Consider the following 19,260-nt stretch of genomic DNA (forward strand, 5'->3'; position numbering starts at 1 on the left):
GATCTGTCTTTGTATCCAGAGATGACCACATGCATGGGGGCTTGTATAAGTTATAGGGTCAAATTAGATGATGTCTAAGGTCCCTTTTATCTTTAAAGCCTATGAGTCCGTGTTGCTATAAGCTTGGGGAGGCAGAACGGCAAATGATGAAGATTAAAGGACCACTATGCAGGAAATTCTTCTTCCCTTATTTGAGTTTGTCTTTTTCATCCAGCATCTCATGGCCCCATTGGCTAGGGCAGTAGTCATTGTGAGGTGGCCCAGTGTTCTTCTCTCCCTAGAGATGGAAGGCTACTGTGAGGCAGACAAGTGTGCCTCAGTCCAGAACACTTAGCGAGTCTGGGCAAGAGGCCAGGCATCAGGATTCCCCCAGTCCAATCAGGGCTGGGTTCCTAGGAAAGTGTTAGGAGTAGCCAGGAGCCTGGGAGGGGGAATACGTATACACGAGGTAAGATGAATCTTATTAAACCTTTGAAGAGTTCCTGTGGGAGCAATCCCAGTAGGCTCTGTCTAGCCACCAAAGCTTCATGCCACTCTCTACAGGGCTACTCCTCTATTTCCACTGCTCCTCCCTTTTAATAATTATCACCAGGACAACAGCCACAGAGTCCCTGGATTTAGAAAAAAAATAGTTGAAAGGTATTTGTTGTCACAGACAGGGAGGCAGGTCAGGTGGGCAAAGAAGATAGCCCTTGCTGCAAATAGTCTTGAGGAGGGCAATAAATTCTTTTCTTCACTAAGATTGCCCGTAGCAAGCAGATAAGAATATGGAGACCCTGAGAACCTAGGTTGCCATTTATTAGGGACTCTACCATATATTCAAGTAATTGTAGAATGGATGACTTGAGGAGGAGGAAGGAGAAAAGAGACAGAGGAGAAGGAAGATTCAGGTGTTATATGAAACATTTCATAGCAGATCAGACTGAAATCTGGGGTCCAGAGTTCCCGAGTGGCCTTTCCCCTCTGTTCCCTTGGATTGTGGCTTTAAGGCTTGTGGGCTAAATTATGTTACCATTTGCCTGAGAACATGGGCTCAGAGAATACAAAAGAACTTGAGTAATGAATATCTCCACAAATTCCATGTCCCTGACCAAGTCCATTGAATATTAAAGAGAGCATAAGTCCTTGATACTCCCTACAAAGATTAATCTTGGGGTACAGCCAATGGGATACAGGAACAAGAGTCCTGGATATTGGAGTCAGAACCCTTTGTTCTCAGTTTCAGCTCTGCCATTTATTGAGTGACTTTGGGCAAGTCATTTCCTTTTTGTGCCCCAATCTTGTTATCTGTAAAATGAGGATAACATATTTGTACTGCCTACTGCAAAAGTTTATTGTACCAAAAGCACTTTGTATACCATAAAGCACTACAGAAACATATATCATAATCTGTTTCCATAGCCATCATGTCCTCTATAAAACTGCTTGATGGAAAGCCCAGCTTTGATGACACTGACTCTGAAGATAAGCTAGACTCAAAGAAGACCTTTAGTTCATGTAGTTTGAGAAGTGCAGAGTCCTTCCATTGGTTCAGGGAGTCTGAGAGTTTAACGTGAGTAAACTTTTCTGTTTCCTCTATAAAATTTATTGGATGAGTATGAGTTTGGACCATTGTGGATAATTTAATGTCAGCCCAGAACAACACAAATTCCTTGAGGACAGCACTGTTTTTCATTTCCTCTCTGCATCTTTGGGGTTTTTCATTCTTCTTCATTATCATGATAGCAATCACTTATAGAATGCTTACAGCGGGCAAAGAGCTTTACAAATAATATCACATGTTATTATTGAAACAATCCCGGGAGATAGATGCTATTATCATCCTCATTTTACAAATGAAGAGACTGAGGCAGACAATGATTAGGTGACTTGCCCAAGATCACACAGCTAGCACGTGTCTAAGGACAGCTTCAAAGTTGGATCTTCCTAACTCTGAGCCCAGAGCTCTGTCCACTGTAGCTGTATATCTTGCCACTTGTTGGATTTAATTAAATTAGCAAAAGAAGCCAAAAACCAAATAAACAGACAAACCCTAAACTGTCAAAAGATGTGGATCTGAGTTCTAGTTCAGCCATATAGCTCTGATTTTTTTTGGTGGTGTTGTCAATATTGTATATTGATTCCAAAGCAGAAGAGCAATAAGGGCTACTCACTCAGGGTCAAGTGACTTGCCCAGGGTCACATAGCTAGGAAGTATGTGAGGCTAGATTTGAATTCAGGACCTCTCACCTCCAGGCCTGGCTCTCAGCCACTGAGCCATTTAGCTGCTCCAGCCATAAAGCTCTTTGACCTTCAACAAATCCCTTCATCTCTCTGGGTTTCAATTTGCTCTGCTGAAAAACAAGGTCAATAAAGCTTACATACCTTGGGTTACCCTTTGGGTTGTTGTGAGAGAACTTTTTTTTTTAACTGGAAAGTGCTCCAGAAATGTAAGCAGCTACTATTTTTTCCTTTTCCTTTGGAATAGCACTGTGAGATGAGTAACTAATAAGTTATTTTATATGTGAGAAATTTGAGTGGAGTGATGTGATTTTAGTGGCAAAGCCAAGATTAGATTTCTGTTCCTTCAAATACCTGCACTATGCCTGGACTTGGTTTGTCTGGCTGTGCTAAACCTCCAAGATCTCGTGGATGCCAAGGGGGCAGGATTGTCTCCAAACCTAAAAGCCAAGATGACAGTAGTGCTACCAATAAGTTTTTCTCTGTCTTTGTGGCATCTCCCTTGGCTAAATGAATAATGTTTGAATGAATGAATGAATGAATGAAAAATCACTTGGGAATTAAAAACCCATTTACCCACTTACATCTGTTAAAAATTATTTACTTCACGGGGGCAGCTGGGTAGCTCAGTGGATTGAGAGCCAGGCCTAGAGACGGGAGGTCCTAGGTTCAAATCTGGCCTCAGACACTTCCCAGCTGTGTGACCCTGGGCAAGTCACTTGACCCCCATTGCCTACCCTTACCACTCTTCTGCCTTGGAGTCAATACACAGAAGTTAAGGGTTTAAAAGAAAAAAAAATATTTACTTCAAAGATACAGCAAGAAGCAATAAATAAATATTATCTCCATATCTCTAAGATATACTCTCTCCTACACAAACTGGGTGTTTGGAGGAGTAGGTCCAGACTTGGCTCCATTTTTATATAACATTGGTCTCACCAAATTCATGTCTAGATGCAGCATAATAGTCAGATGAGCAACTGAGCTACAACAGTACTGGAGGCCTCAATGTCACTCAGGTTCCTCCTTGCTCCTTATGACATTCATGCTATGTGTGCTGAGAAACCTGGCTGGATGCTGATTTCTGGATGCCCCTGGGTTGCTATCCTGACCTTTTGAAACTCTCACGGTCATCATGGTTTCTCATCAGATGTTGTGAGTCAAGGAGTCACCAAACAAATCCAAAAAGAAAGTACTGGAATTGAAACAGATAAAACATTTTTCATGCCTCTTCTTTGATATAGATTTAGCAGATTAGGACCCAGATACAAAACATTTAGACAGCCTCTGCGATTCTCTCCTCTCTTCAATTCTCCTGGCAGTAGGCTCTCTAGATTCTCTACAGTGACAGAGACCATTCCAGGCATCTTTTCTTACTCCATCTTCGGCACTTGGAATAGACCCTGGGGATACAAATGCATGAATGAGACAGCCCTTCCCCTCAAGGAGCTTATATTGTAATAGAGAAATAGCAAATATATGAGGCAGATCATGAGAAAAAAGAATTTTGGCCTAGGGGGCTCACAAGAATGGGGAGAAGAGCACTAAGAGTATTGATTTGATGAATCTTCCCAGAAAAACAGGAAGAAAATGTCAGAGTTCTGGGTATACTGTGGAAGTCTTCTTACACCCTACTTCTTGACATGTTCTCTTTAATATGGTGACACTGGCAATAAATAAAACACTTTATCTCTTGGCTTTGGGTGTTTTCTTTGACGGTGACCCATGCCTCCTTATTTCTGCCTCATGGATTCCTTGACTTCCTTCAAATCCTGTAGAAAATCCCATCATCTATAGAAAGCCTTTCCCAACCTCTCTTTATCCAAGTGCTTTCCCTCTTTTAATTATTTTCTTTTTATCCTGTACATAGCTTGTTTGTGTATATATTTGTTTGTTTCTGGTGTATCTCATTAGATTGTGAGCTCCTTGAGGGCTGGGACTGTCTTTTGCCTCTTTTTGTACCCCGCAGTGCTTAGCACAGTGCTTGGCATAAAACAGGCCCTTAATAAATGCTTATTGTTTGGACCAGTTTTGCCATGGCAGTACAAATGGTATAGAACCTAGTTGAGATGACTGAATGGCTAAAGCATAGTCTAGGTCTTTCTAGATAGAAGTGGCTTAGGTGAATTTACATTCATTTACTCACCAATTAGGATCACTCATAATCATAAAAATGGTACAGCCAAGGAGATTAATTCATCCTAGAGGAGAGAAGAGATATGGTCCTTGAAGGTACATGACCCTTTTCTGTGTAATCTTGTATAATAAACCAAGCATCCTCCATGCTGGATCAGACCTTGGGATCTTGACTTACTTTCCCCTACCCAGTTTGAAATCTGAAATCTTCTGCTCATTAAGACATTGCTCACTGTGCTGACAGATCCAAGGAATGAATAACACTGAAAGAGTAAATATTTAATTATGATATGAATACTAATTCAAGAAAAATATCAGTCACATTTCCATAGCATCACAGCATCCTTCCACTTTTTCTCCCAAGTATTCTCATACTCTTCCAAACTCATGACTCCATAGTGGAATCATAGATTCAGTCTTTGTATCCAGAGGGTATTTCTGGATGGCCCCAAGGCTAAGGATTTCAGTAGGGACTTCACTCAGTCTATGTCTTCATATGCTTCAACTTTGTCTTTTTTCATATTGACTCCCAGGCATGCTATTTCCATGCAGGTCCTGGATTGGCTTACAAAATTTGTTCATCAACCAGCTTATCATACTTATGTCATCTCCATCTTCTTAGCAGCAACCAAAAAGAAATAAACAAAAAAATAGCAACCAAAAAGAAAATGTATAACTTTTTCCTTTGGCCATCTCATTGAGAGGAAAACAAGAATAGTCCTCCTAAAATAAGGCAGGAAAACTTATTCACTTCTCTCCAGACAGGTGTATCAAACATCACTTCTTCCCGTTAAGTTAGGCCTATCACCCAATTAAAATAAATTCCCAGTCTCCACAAATTGAATCAGGTTTACATGTGTATTGAATCCCTACTAAATATGGCAAATTATAGAAGACAGGCACATAGGTCCTATGCAAATATGGCAGTTAAATACATAAAGTCAAATGTTGAGGTTTTGTATAAAGTCCAAGTACATATGCACCACTAGACGTTGTCTGCTGATGTCTGGTAATGTTTAACAAATGATGCTCGGAAAAGTACACACACACACACACACACACACACACACACACACATAAATACACATGAATTTTTTATAAATTTTACTGACAAGAAGGATGTATAGTACATAATTTACAAAGAATAATAAAATATAGATTATTCTTTGTTGTAAATTCCATTTGCCAATTGATCGTCCCAAGAATGATTTTCTTCATTTTTGTTGGACTCCTTTTTTCCATAGTCAACATATAGTTGAAATTCAACCATGTTTTGACAGAGGGAGTAACGTTCTTATCTCTTTTCCCAAAAAATTAGTTATTAAATCTGTTATTTATTGCTAAAACTATTTCTCACCTACATACAAATTATATTCATTGAACTGAAACCTCTCTTTAGCTTTCACACCTCTGATTGCAATGGGGCTAATTATTTTTTTAGGTTTTGTTTAGTTAGAGAGATTGGAACATGATTTCATCCTACTTCCTCTACAAAATCCTTAAAATCATTCAAATTAATCTTGTTTTAAAATTTCACCTAAAAGATATATTTTTCAGTAGATTTTTTTCATGTTGAAATTAGTTCTTCATAAGGTCAAGGATATGGTCCTAATAAATTAAAATAACTAAAAATATGTTCATTGTTATTTCTGTGTGATAAAAGATGTAAGTTTGCATGTGGAATCACATTTTTTAGTAACATATACTTAGGAAGAGCATTAAATTTATTATTTTTATTGAATGTTCTTATCTGAAAATCAGATATTCAACTTGAGATTTGTACTTTCTAGTACCAATTTTTGATTTTTCCAAAACTCTTTTGGTGCATTTGATTAATTCTTTGATTTCTGAACGTTAGTTTGTCATTTTTTAAAAAAGCCTTACTTTTGCTCCATGTTGGTCATATTGTGGAAAAAACAGTCAACCCCCACCCCCCAAAATAAAAAAAGAAACAATGTATTTCCAACTACATTCAGATTCCATCAGTTTTTTTCTCTGGAGGTAGATAACATTTTTCATCATAAGTCCTTTGGAACTGTCTTGGATCTTTGTATTGCTGAAAATAACGAAGTCATTCACAGCTAATCACTGTACAATATTGCTGTTACTATGTAAATGTTCTCCTGGTTCTGCTCATTTCACTTTGTGTCAGTTCATGTAAGTCTTCCCAAGTTTTTCTGAAAGCATCCTGTTCCTCATTTCTTATAGCATAATAGTATTCCATCACAATCATACACCACAACTTGCCCAGCCTTTCCTCAACTTATGGACATCTCTTGATTTCCAGTTCTTTGCCACCACAAAAAGAACTTTTATAATTATTTTTTTACATAGAGATGTATTCCTTTTTTATTTTTTAATATCTTTAGTATATAAATCTCATAATTGTATTGCTGGGTCAAAGGGTATGCTGAATGCTAGCTGGTCTTTATTGCAGTGCAGTTAAAAGAAATGAAATTCTTCAGGAATATCAATCATTAAAGCAAAGTTTCATAATAATTTATGTTGGCCAATTTATTTGCCAAACCAAACTAAGAAGAAAATGTGTATGTAATACTGGATATGTGTACCATTCAACCATGCCTAAAGTACATGATTCCCATCTTGGCCCAGTACTCAATTAATTTTAATAATTTTAATTTAAAGTTCCTTAGCTACAGTTTTTAACTTAGCTTGATGTTTATTAGATTGGTGAAAATGGAATAAATTTTATCCAGAAATATTAAAATGATTAACTAGTTTTATTTTAGATAATGAACCACTAGGTGATAATTGCAATTGTTGATTTAAACAGTGCCAAATGATAATCTTAGGAAACTTTTCTAACAACTTCATAACTACCTCAGACTTTCTTTCCACTATGGTATTAGCATGATCAGAACAAAATGCAATTAAGTTCATTTTCAAGTATTCATTATCAAAGCCACAATCATTAGACAATGATGTCTTGAAAATGTACTCTGCATCAATTCTTTTCAAGCAAGAAATATCCTTACTGGCACAGGAGCTGATTGAACTGCACACTTGTTGTGGTTAACTAGCTCACAAAATTCTTGAAAATTAAAAAAATCCACTTTGGGGAGTGAATACAAGCCAGCTCCAGCATATCGCTGGTTGTTCATCTTCTTGATGATGGCATGGTATAATCCTAGAATTTTCCATTTTTGCCAAATCAAGCAACTTCTTGTCCTCAAAATCTTGACTCTAATTAGAATGATTCCTGGCAGGAAAACCCTATTCCAAAAAATACTTCTCCTATAATACCTAGATTATTATAGAACCCTGCTGGGTCCTAGCATATTTTTCCCATCCTCTTGCAGGGACAAGAGATCTATTCATGCCAACTCCAAAAGATGGTTAGCATTTGGGGGCTTCAGCAAAGTAGCTTACAAGGGCTGTACTTTTATTTGAACACACACAGAGTACAAAATTTCCCACTTTTTGCATATATCCATTGTAATCCTAGGTCGGTGGAACCTGTTTTGAATCAGGCTCAGAGTTATTTCTCAGCCTGAGGGTACACAATTATCATGGTGTACTTTTATAACCACAGATGAGTAGGTCTTGCATAATACCAACTACCTTGCATACCTTGTGAAGGATTTTTAATAATATTTTTAATAATCTGCTGTAACACTCCATTGAAATAGTCCAATTTCTGTCACACTCTCAACAACTTTAAACCCTCAAGACATAAACTCGAGGCCCTAAATGTCAAGCTCCTATCTATTAATCTAGATGGCTTTCTCATAGCTGCATTTGCTTCTAATTGTTTAAACATAATCAGTTACCTATATCAGTAGAAGTCCAATTTTCAGAAGAAAGAGAGAAAAGAAAGAGAAAGAAAGAAAGAAAGAAAGAAAGAAAGAAAGAAAGAAAGAAAGAAAGAAAGAAAGAAAGAAAGAAAGAAAGAAAGAAAGAAAGAAAGAAGGAAGGAAGGAAGGAAGGAAAGAAAGAAAGAAGGAAAGAAAGAAAGAAAAAAAAGAAAAGAGAAAGGAAAAGAAAGTCCTGCTCCTTGTATATCACGAATCATGTTCACCATCTCTTTCTGCCCAAATTTCTAATGTATGTGGCCTTTGAGATGGCTTATTCAAATACTACCTTTGTTCTGCAGGACCCTTTTCCAGTTCTCCCAAGATGCTTATACCTCACTCATCTAGGGTCACCTTCCATCTGTTCTGTATGTATTTTGTATTTATATCTATTTATATCTATTGTATTTACTTAAATATATATAAATATATGATATTTATATCTATTATACCTATTTATATCTAATATAAGATATATCTAATGGATAGATGGATCTGCTCCATCATAATGCATGCTCCATGAAGACAGAGATGATCATTACTTTTTCTTTGTGCCTCCACTGATGGTCTCCTTCAAGCATGCCAATTTATTGATAGGATAGAGTATCTCACCATCATTGAATCTTTTACCTGAAAATGAAATGGGCTTTTGGTAGTCATTGCTTTTCTGGTATAAAACTAACCATAAACCCTTCAGGCTGGTGCTAATTTTGACCTGTAAAAGCTAATGCTAGTGCCTATAGGAGATCAACCAAGTCCTTAAGTGCTTACTAATATTTCTCATCTCATCTTATCTCAATAACCTCTAATAATACCAGAGGGGTCAGGCTGAATTCCTTCTGGTTTTTCTTTCTGCATTTGGTTCTTCTCCTCTACATGCCCTAAGGGTCATATCTTTAAGGAGCTTTGAAGTAATATTGTTCTTTATCAATTTAAGATAATAATCACTAAGCTCCAGAAGTGCCTTTAAGTCTAATTTTAAAAAATAAAATTATGATTCATTTAAACATTTTTTTTATTTTGAGTTCCAAATTCTCTTCCTCCTTCCCAGTCTATCCCTCACCCACTGAGAAGGCAAACAGTATGATATCAATTGTACATGTGAAATTATGTAGAACATATTTCCCTATTAGCCAAATGCCCCTAAAAAAGAGTTCATTATACTTTCATTTGCACTCCAAATTCCTCATTTCTCTTTCTGGAGGTAAGTAGCATTTTTCAACATGGGCCTTTTAGAGTTGTCTAATCATTGTAATGATCAGACCAACTCTTTCACAGTTGATCATCATTACAACATTACTCCTACTGTACACAATGATCTCTCATTAGAATTGGTTCAAAGAAGTGGGAAATATATATACATATATACATACATACATACATATATATAAACACAATCTCAGTTGTGTATAGAAATCTATCTTACCCAATAGGGAAATAATAGAGGAAGAAGATAAGAGAGTGATCTATTCTTATTTTACTTTGTCTCCGTTTAGAAAGATCTTGCCATATTTTTCTTAAACTAAAACCCCCTCCATTATTATAGCACAATAACATTTACTCACAATCTTACATCACAACTTGTTCAATCATTCTTCAATTGATAGGCATCCCTCAATTTCTTATTCCTTGTCACCTCAAAGAAAGCTGCTCTATCTGTACACATAGGTCCTTCCTTTTGATCTTTTTGAGATACAGCTCTAGTAATGATATTGTTCAAAGGGTATGCTCAATTTTATAGTCCTTTGGTTGTAGTTCACAAATTGTTCTCCAGAATGGTTGGACCAGTTTGCAACTGTACCAAGAGTGTATATGTACCTATTTCCCCCCATTCCCTCCAGCACTTGTCATTTCTGATAGTATGAAGTTATACCTGAGAGTGCTGATTTAGAACATTTTTTTCAGGTGATTGTGGATGGTTTTTATTTCTTCTTAAATTGCCTGTTGATATCCTCTGACCACTTATCATTTGAGGAATGGATCTTATTTTTATAAATTTGACTCAGTTCTCTGTATATTTGAGAAATGGGATCTTTATTAGAGAAACTTGCTGTGATAAATTTTTAGATTACTTTATTGTCTGTGGTATCTATTAGTAAAATGTAGTTTCTCTGATTATTTTTCCATGTTTGCATGTTTGCATGATTCATGATCCTCCTCCTCCCCAGTCCCCCTCCTCCAGCCTCCCAAAGCCAACAAGCAATTCCACTGGGTTATACACGTATCATTGTTCAAAACCTATCTCTATGTTATTCATATTTGCAGTAGAGTGATCCTTTAACAAAACCCTAATCACATCCCTATCACACTACATGATTGATTGCATGTTTTTCTAATGCATTTCTGATTCCACAGTTCTTTTTAAGATGTGGATAGTGTTCTTTCTGCCAAGATCCTCTGAATTGTTCTGAATCATTGCACTGCTGCTAGTAGAAAAGTCTATTACATTCGATTGTGCCATAATGTATCAGTCTCTGTGTACAAAGTTCTTCTGATTCTGCTTCTTTCGCTCTGCATCAATTCCTGGAGGTCGTTCCATAGGTGGAGTAGGGGAGGGGTAATGAGCTCACCCTTTGGTGAGAGTAATTTTGCCCCCTTTTAGTGTGGAGATGCCCAAACTTTGCCTACCTTCCATGCTGTGCCCTACAGTGGAGCCCCTTCACTCATCTGATTTTGGTTTTGTCCTTTTGAGGCACTTTATCTTTGTTGGTGGAGAGGAGAGGAAGAGCCCTACCTCTACTCTGGGACCATCTTAACCCGAAAGTCTGAACTTTGATTTAAAGAGTTGGGTTCATATCCCAATTCTATTACTACCTATGTGAACTTGGAAAAGTTTTTTCTGTTCTCAAGTCCCTCCCATCTCTAAGTCTATAAACTTTAAAAATAAGTACAAAAAATATTTAAAGAAATAGAGAAAATTAACTAAAGGGATCAGTCAAGGTTTTGTGTGGGAGATACCTGATACCTGATCTCAAAAAAGAAGCAAGAAGTAGAAGTGAGGACGGAGAGCATTGCAGATATAAAGGCAATAAGTAACCTGTACAAAGATACAGAATCAGAAGATGGAATGTCAGGTTCATGAAGAAACTCTCAAGTCAGTTTGGTGAGAATGTAAAATGAGTGACAGGGAGTAATCTGAAACAAGGCTGGAAAAATATGTGGGAGCCAGATTATTGAGGGAATTTCATGCCCTCAAAAGAGTACTTTGTATTTGATTCTAGAAACTATAAGGAGCCTCTGAACCTTTTTTTGAGGGAAAAAGATCATGATCAGACCTGTGCCTTAGAAAGATTATGTTGGCAGATATTTGAACCATGGATTAGAATAGAGAGAACCTTTAAGTGTGGAGACTAATTAGGAGCCTATTGAAGTACTGGTCTTAAGTGAGAGGTGTTAAGGGCCTCAACTAGGGTAGGGGCTTGCCTTCCCATTCCAACCATGGCCTGCATCTTGCCCCTCTCCATCTTTGCTAGCTTCCAATGGTTTCTTCTGACAATGTAATGGTGGAGGGCTGGTGATGGCTTCCAATACAGCCACTACTCAGCTCCCACTTGGCCCCCACCCCACTACTCTCCATTTAACATTGTTCATTAGTCCCATGGGCACTACTGGTGAAAGTTGTGGAGTTCGTTGATTCTTCTGGCTTCTGACTTCAGCTAGAGCCTTCAAAGAAGAGGATGGATGCCAGAAAAGTGGAAATAGGAGCTGTATGTGAGACCAGCTTTAAACGGCTTGTGAGAGTTAAATGTTACATTTTCAGTATAAGCATTTGCACCCTGGAAATTAGTAAACACTGCAAATCAGGGATTGATTTATTGCTTTGCTGGTTGTCTAGATAGGAAAGTAATTAAGAGAATATTAATAATGAAGATTAAACTCAAAAGTGGGTCATGAGTATTTTTGAGCCAACCATTAAATATTTACCAGCACATTCCTGGAAGCAAAATTAACAACTCCTGAAAAATGACTACTTATAGCATAGATGGCAAATCTATGGCATGGCTGCCAAAGACGGCATACAAAGTGCTCTCCACCCCCTAGAGTTCATCACTAGAAAGGCAGAGGGACTTGGGTGGAGCTGATCCTTTCCTCCTCTCCACATATGCCTAACAACATTTTTTCATATCACCCACCCCTCTGCCCAGCAGCCCAGAGGGAACACACAGAGGGTAAGGTGAGCATCTCACAGATGGAAGAGCAGGAGGGAAGGGAAATTTGGGGGCTATTCTCCTCCCTCTCTCTACCCTCCTTGAGGACATTCCTCACTTTACCTGCTCCTCCACCCAACAGCCCAATGGGAGCACTTTCTCCCTCCCTTGTGTGGAGTAAAGGGGGCCATGGCATGTGATCTGGGAGGCAGCATGGCATTTGATCTAGGGGTGAGATGGGGGAGGGGCCCAGCACTCTGTCTCTAAAAGGTTCATCATCACTGAGATATAGGGATTGAGGGAGACAGAAGAGTCCAAGATGGTTCTGAGCTAATGATCCAAGGTGACTAGAAGAATAGCAATGTTCTTAATAGAAATAGAAAAGGGATATTTAGGATATCAAGGAAGAGAAAACCCATTCACACACGCATTGCTCTAATAAAAGGATTTATTGGGTGTAATACCTTTGGACACCCTGAAGTTCTCATACTGGATGACTGGGTACTCTAGTGTCAAGGTAATCTGTGGGTTCTTATCCACTCAAAACCAAAGTGCATGAGACTCCATCATGGTTGTTTTATCAATTAGACAGTGGACTCATGTTCACTTAGCTCGAAGTAAAGATACTTAATGAAATGGGGCATGGGGGGTGTTCAGAAAGGACTAGCCCCTTTGGTACAAGGGCTTGCAGGCTGCTGATGTACCCATGTTTCACCCAACTCCTGGAGCTCCAAAAAGCTGTAGTATGCTCAGCAACAACACTCTGGTAAAAATAGTCTCAATAGATTGACTAAACCAGGTTGAGAATGAGTAATCAACAGGTCTCAAACCCATCAATGAGTCAGAAAGATGTCTACCCCAAGCATGTGAAGACATCCTTGAATGGGTGGATGAGAACATTTGTTCCACTGGCCATGAAAAAAGGCTGAGCTGGGTGTTTTGGAGCATTTAGAACTCCATCAAACATTGAAGAAGCCATGGACATCCACTGCACCCCTGAACATCATCAATCATCCTGACTTTTGTCTTACCCATGGGACTTCCATGATTCTGGAAGAGAGGTTGTGACTAACAACTTTTTGCCAATTCTATCCCAGTTGAATATGATCAACATGAGAGTGAAGACCTCACCTCATAATCTTTTTGGTCATTTTTGTAACGAAGGGCAAACAACATCTTCAAAAGTATAGTAAGAAAAGAACCTCTCCCATATACCTAGTGCACACTTTTCTACAAAGATCATCAAGAAAGTCTTAACATAGTTTTAGATTTAGGGCTAGAAGGAACTTTAGAGGGCATCTAGTCCAATCCCCTCATTTACAAATGGGAAAACTGAGGTTAAAGGAGGTTAAGAGACTTACCCAAAATCTACTGAGTAGTAAGCATTAGAGGCAGGGTTTGATTCCAGGTCTTCTGACTCTAGATGTGGCATTCTTTCTATTCTGACTCTAGAAGACCACCAAGGTCTTTTTGCTCTATGGCTTGTTCTCTGGTCACTTATACTTACTGCCAAACATGACACTGTGAAACATTTTTCTGCTTATTTCCATCTTTCCATAATGCCACAATGTATTGTGCAATTGAGCCCTTGAAATACATCATAAAACTATTTTTTTTAATTTTTAAACCTTTACCTTCCATCTTGGAGTCAGTACTGTGTATTGGCTCCAAGGCAGAAGAGTGGTAAGGGTAGGCAATGGGGGTCAATGACTTGCCCAGAATCACACAGCTGGGAAGTGTCTGAGGTCAGATTTGAACCTAGGACCTCCCTTCTCTAGGCTTGGCTCTCAATCCACTGAGCTACCCAGCTGCCCCCATCATAAAACTTTACATTTATCTCTATTAAAATTTTGTTTTGATCCAGCTCATCATTTCAGACTTTCTAATTCCTTTCATTCATTCATTTATTTGTTTGTTTGTTTTGAACCTTACCTTCTTTCTTTGTATCAGTACTAAGGCAGAAGAGTAGCAAAGGCTAGGCAATTGAGGTTAAATGACTTGTCCAGGGTCACACAAGTAGTATATGTCTGAATCCAGATTTGAATCCGGGTCCTCCTGACTCCAGGTCTGGTACTTTATCTGCTGAGCAATCCCCTCTAATGACTTTTAGGTACCAATTTTGCCTCAATTCAAATCCCATCTTTTTTTTTCCAGGTCGGTGAATACTTTTATTTATTTATTTGTTTGTTTATTTATTTTTAGAACATTTTTACTTGGTTACATGATTCATGTTCTTTCCCTTCCCTCCTCCCTCTCTCCTGGAACTAATGAGCAATTCTACTGGGTTTTACATGTATCGCTGTTCAAAATGTATTTTCCTATTATTAATATTTGCAATAGAGTGATCATTTAAGGTTGACATCCCCAATTATATTCCCATCAAACCATGTGATATGTTTATTCTTCTGCATTTCTACTCCCATTATTCTTTCTCTCAATGTGGATAGTGTTCTTTCTCATAAGTCCCTCAGAATTGTCCTGGATCTTTGCATTGCTGCTAGTAGAGAAGTCCATTACATAAATTGTGCCACAGTGTATCTGTCTCTGTGCACAATGTTCTCCTGGTTCTACTCCTTTTGCTCTGTGTCAATTCCTGGAGGTCTTTCCAGTCCACATAGAATTCCTCCAGTTCATTATTCCTTTTGAGCACAGTAGTATTCCATCACCATCTGATACCACCATTCCCTAATAGATGGGCATCCCCTTATTTTCCAATTTTTTGCCACCACAAAGAGCACAACTATAAATATTTTTGTACAACCATTTTTCCTTATTATCTCTTTGGGGTACAAACCTAGTATTAGTGTGGCTGAGTCAAGCAGCAAGCAGTCTTTTAAAGCCTTTTGGACATAATTCCAAATTGCCTTCCAGAATGGTTGGATCAATTCACAACTCCACCAGCAATGCATTAGTGTCTCAGTTTTGCCACATCCTCTCCAACAACCAAACTGCTAGGTGTGAGTTGGTACCTTAGAGTTGTTTTGATTTGCATTTCTCTAATTATAATAGATTTAGAACACTTTTTCATATGCTTATCGATAGTTTTGCAAATCCCATCTTCTTCAAGAGACCTTCCTCATCCTTCCTCCATTCATATTTTTATTCTTCTGTCTCCTGGTTGTACCTTGTTTCTGAAATTACTTTCTATTTACACTGTAAGTATTGTGTATGTATGTAGTTATTTGTATGTTGTCTCTCCCCACTGGAATGTTAGCTCTTTATAGGTAGGAGCCATGTCTCTGCCTTTCTTTGTATTCCCAGCACTTAGCATGATGCTCAACACATTGTAAGTGTTAAATGAATGTTTACTGAGGATCCGCTAGTTGGCTCAGTAGATAAAGCACCAGGCCTAGAGACAAGAGGACCTGGGTTCAAGTCTAGCTTCGGGCACATCTTAGCTTTGTGACTCTAAACATGTCATTTAACACCAGTTGTCTAGTCCTTACCACTCTTATGTCTTAGAACCAATACTCAGTATTCAGTATTGGTTCTAAGACAGAATGTAAGAGTTTAAAAAAAATAAAATAAATCCTTTTGATTATCATTCCTTTTCTTATATCTTTCCCAATTGTATGTATTTGCAAAGAAGCAATCCCTCCTGGGAACTTTGGAAGGATTTGGCTCCATGGTAATAAAGTAGTAGTGTAAAATAATTCTGCCTATCGCCCAGTTGGGCAACTGACATGGGTAGAACAAATTAATAGAGCAAAGTCATGATGACTGGCTGTTTTACAAATCATCCGTGGGATCTGATGAGAGATATAAGAGTAAATGATGGCCAAGACCAAAAAAAGCTCTTCCTAGGACAAAGAGTTATCCAGGCTTGGACCGGGGAGATGGGGTTGTCTTCTACAGCATTACTTTCTAATGAAAAAGATCACTCTGTCACATACATCCCAAAAGGGGAGTCAGGGCAAAGCTTCAGTGACTTCTGCAGTGAAAGGCAAAATCATATTCGAAGTTAGAAGATGTAGGTTAGAGCTCTAGGTAAGGCCACTTACTAGGTAAGTTTTGAAACAGAAGGTACAGTGTAGAGATTAGCAAACTAACCCAAGAGCCAAATTAGACATTTTGTACAACCTGTAACATCCATGATCTTAAGTGGGGTCAAAGCTGCCCCATAGTGTCCCCAGAACTCCAGGAGAAGGGCAGTTGGGGCAGTTAGAAACCTGAGTATAAAAGGCCAGGTCACCCTACTTGCAAGGACACTTTTGATCACACTCCTTGTGGGTTCAAGGGCTTGGAGGAAGAGTTAGATTACTCTTTGGTTAGCTCATCTCTGACCTCAAGGGCTGAGTGTTACTTTACTGGTTTACTACTGGAAGAATATCTTAATTGCAGCATCTTAACTAATCTCTCTATAGATCTTCAAGCAAGATTACCTTTCCATCTTAAACCTAGTCATGTTGGATTGGGGAAAAGATTACTTAGTGAGTGGAATAGAAGTTAAGTTGTTCAAAACACATTCCCCTTTGGGGAATGTGTAACAAGAAATTCATTGAAGATTTTAGATAGCTTACCTCCCTTTCATTCCTAAAACCATTTCCCCTCACCGTTTCCCTGAAAATAATAAACCCCTTTGCTTGTTAAGCTACTGGGCCTGTGTGAAGTTATACTAAGATATACTCACCATCCATATACTTTACCAAAGAAAAGATCCATTCATATAAGCACTGGTGCAGCTTCTTTTCTGAGAGCGAGTCATCTGTATTTGAAGGCAACCTGGAACCTATTCTATCCTAGGATTTAGGGAATAATTTAAACAGTGAGACTTGTTAACCTCAGTGGGATTTCTCCCTGTCAATTTACCAACTTGACCCTGAATTTACCAAGCTTGTATAGCCTCCATAGCTTGAACTAAAAGGGCTTCAGTTAAATACTTTTTGCCTTCTGGTCCAACTGCTCCCAGGGGCAGGGGTAGGGGAGTGGGGAGGGGGAGAGGAGGAAGAATTCTACTCACTCTTACCCCTCCCTCTTGTTAGGACAGCCAGCTTTTAGTCCTTTAGCTGGACTCCATTGCTAACCATAGCTAAAAAAACTATTAAAAAAACAAACAAACAGAAAAACCATTCTTAACTTGAGGGCCCTACCAAAACAAGAGGCCTGTGGGATTTGGCCCTCAAGTGGTAGTTTGCTAGCCCTTGGTCTTGTCACAATTTTTAGTGCATTTGAAGTCAAATAACATTGATTCATAACCTAGCTCTTCTGCTTACCTTAGGTAAGTCTCTTAACTCCTTTGAATCTTATTTTCCTCATCTGTAAAATAAGAATATTGGGCTAGGTGATTTTTAACATCTTTTTCAACTTCATAATCTATGCTCTCCATGAAATTCCACTCCTGTTTCTCATTGTTGGAACACACTGGGTTCATACTCAAAGTGTGATACTCAAAGTCTTTAAGCTAACTTTTAACAAACTAAAAGGATCTTCTGCCTAAGGACCAGGCTAATTAAATATAGAGAGACACTAGAAGGCTGGTATGTAAGTGATGAGTTCTTTGGCCATGGTACCCATAAAAATAGGATGTTGATAAAAAATAGGTTGTAAACTTATATCGATCAGTCTACATGAAAAAGAGAGGAATCTTGGGGGCAGCTGGGTAGCTCAGTGGCTTGAGAGCCAGGCCCTAGAGACGGGAGGTCCTAGGTTCAAATCTGGCCTCAGACACTTCCCAGCCATGTGACCCTGGGCAAGTCACTTGACCCCCATTGCCTACCCTTACCACTCTTCTGCCTTGGAGTCAATACACAGTATTGACTCTAAGATGGAAGGTAAGGGTTTAAAAAAAAAGAGAGAGAGAGAGGAATCTTAGGATAAAGCATCCTGCCTCCAAATTCAATGTGCTCATTATAAGTTAACATTCTTTGTCTTAGAAGTCAAGGGAAGGAAAGCCAATCCTAGAGACAGAAGGTTCAAATCTGGCCTTCCTAGCTATGTAACATTAGGCAAATCATTTAGCCCCAGTTGCCTAGTCCTTACTGCTCTTTTGCCTTAGAATTAATGCTTACTATTGATTTTAAGAGAGAAAATATCTTGTTGTTGTTTTCTTAAGTTAGTTAATGCCTTAGAAAAATACTTTTTTCCCATATTAAACTAAGGGGAAAAAGGTTGTCTGCTGCAGCAAGAGTGGTCTAATAGCAACAAGAGTAACACAGAAAAGGGACATTATCCCATACTATTAGGAATAGCCAGTTGATGAAGGATATCAGAGTGACGCAAGAAAAAGACCCAGACAAGATTGATCATGTTTCCTTTCATACTACAAGCTTCATTATTGCACATCTCTAGGGATATAGCTGATATGCTTAGTTAATAGGCCCACTATCTTACGTCAGATGTAAATGTCACATCATGCTTTTCATCCCATTCAGCTATCTATCCTAGCCATCTCTTTGCCATCTGTTCTGCTTTGCCTTCCTCTGAATCACTGACTTCCTGAGATCACGCCTTGAGTGATTTAATCTATTCAGCTTTGAAACTACCCATTGAAAGAAAACATTGACACTGGACCATGCTGCTGAATGTAGAGTCAAACTGTATAAAAACACATGGGCCACACTACCTATCTAAACTCAAACCACAGGGCATGCTTTATATCCCAGCCATCCAACCCTTTGAGCTCTCTCCTTGTATTTGCCCTCCCAATGCCTCTTCTCCACCCCTGGGCTTCCTCACATTTAATCCACTGAGATTTGAAACCCCTGCCATGGGACCCTGCTGCCCTGATTGGGGAGAGTCTGTTATATTTGTCCAGTTCCAGACCCTTGACCACAATGCTTCCCAAATTTATCTTCCTGACACCCCACTGCAGGCATATATACTCCTCACTCCTCCCCGACTCTTCCATTTATTCTAGGTAATTAAATCTATTCCTTCTGGGAAATGATATGTCAATTGATTACCCTCTGGCTCTCTTCACCATCCTTGTGGTTTCATAATCTTAC

At 38.7% G+C, this 19,260-nt stretch overlaps 1 protein-coding gene across 1 annotated transcript in view; it reads left to right on the forward strand.

Annotated features, from left to right (window-relative positions):
- The first annotated feature begins 1,406 nt into the window (after nt 1-1,406).
- Nucleotides 1,407-19,260, forward strand: part of LOC123235598 (proton-coupled amino acid transporter 1-like) — an 80,047-nt gene continuing 62,193 nt past the window's right edge. Inside the window, 1 exon segment of the mRNA XM_044661785.1 lies at nt 1,407-1,552. Coding sequence (XP_044517720.1) covers nt 1,407-1,552 — 146 coding nt within the window.

Source organism: Gracilinanus agilis, chromosome 2 (genome assembly GCF_016433145.1).
Source record: "Gracilinanus agilis isolate LMUSP501 chromosome 2, AgileGrace, whole genome shotgun sequence".
Classification (NCBI taxonomy): domain Eukaryota; kingdom Metazoa; phylum Chordata; class Mammalia; order Didelphimorphia; family Didelphidae; genus Gracilinanus; species Gracilinanus agilis.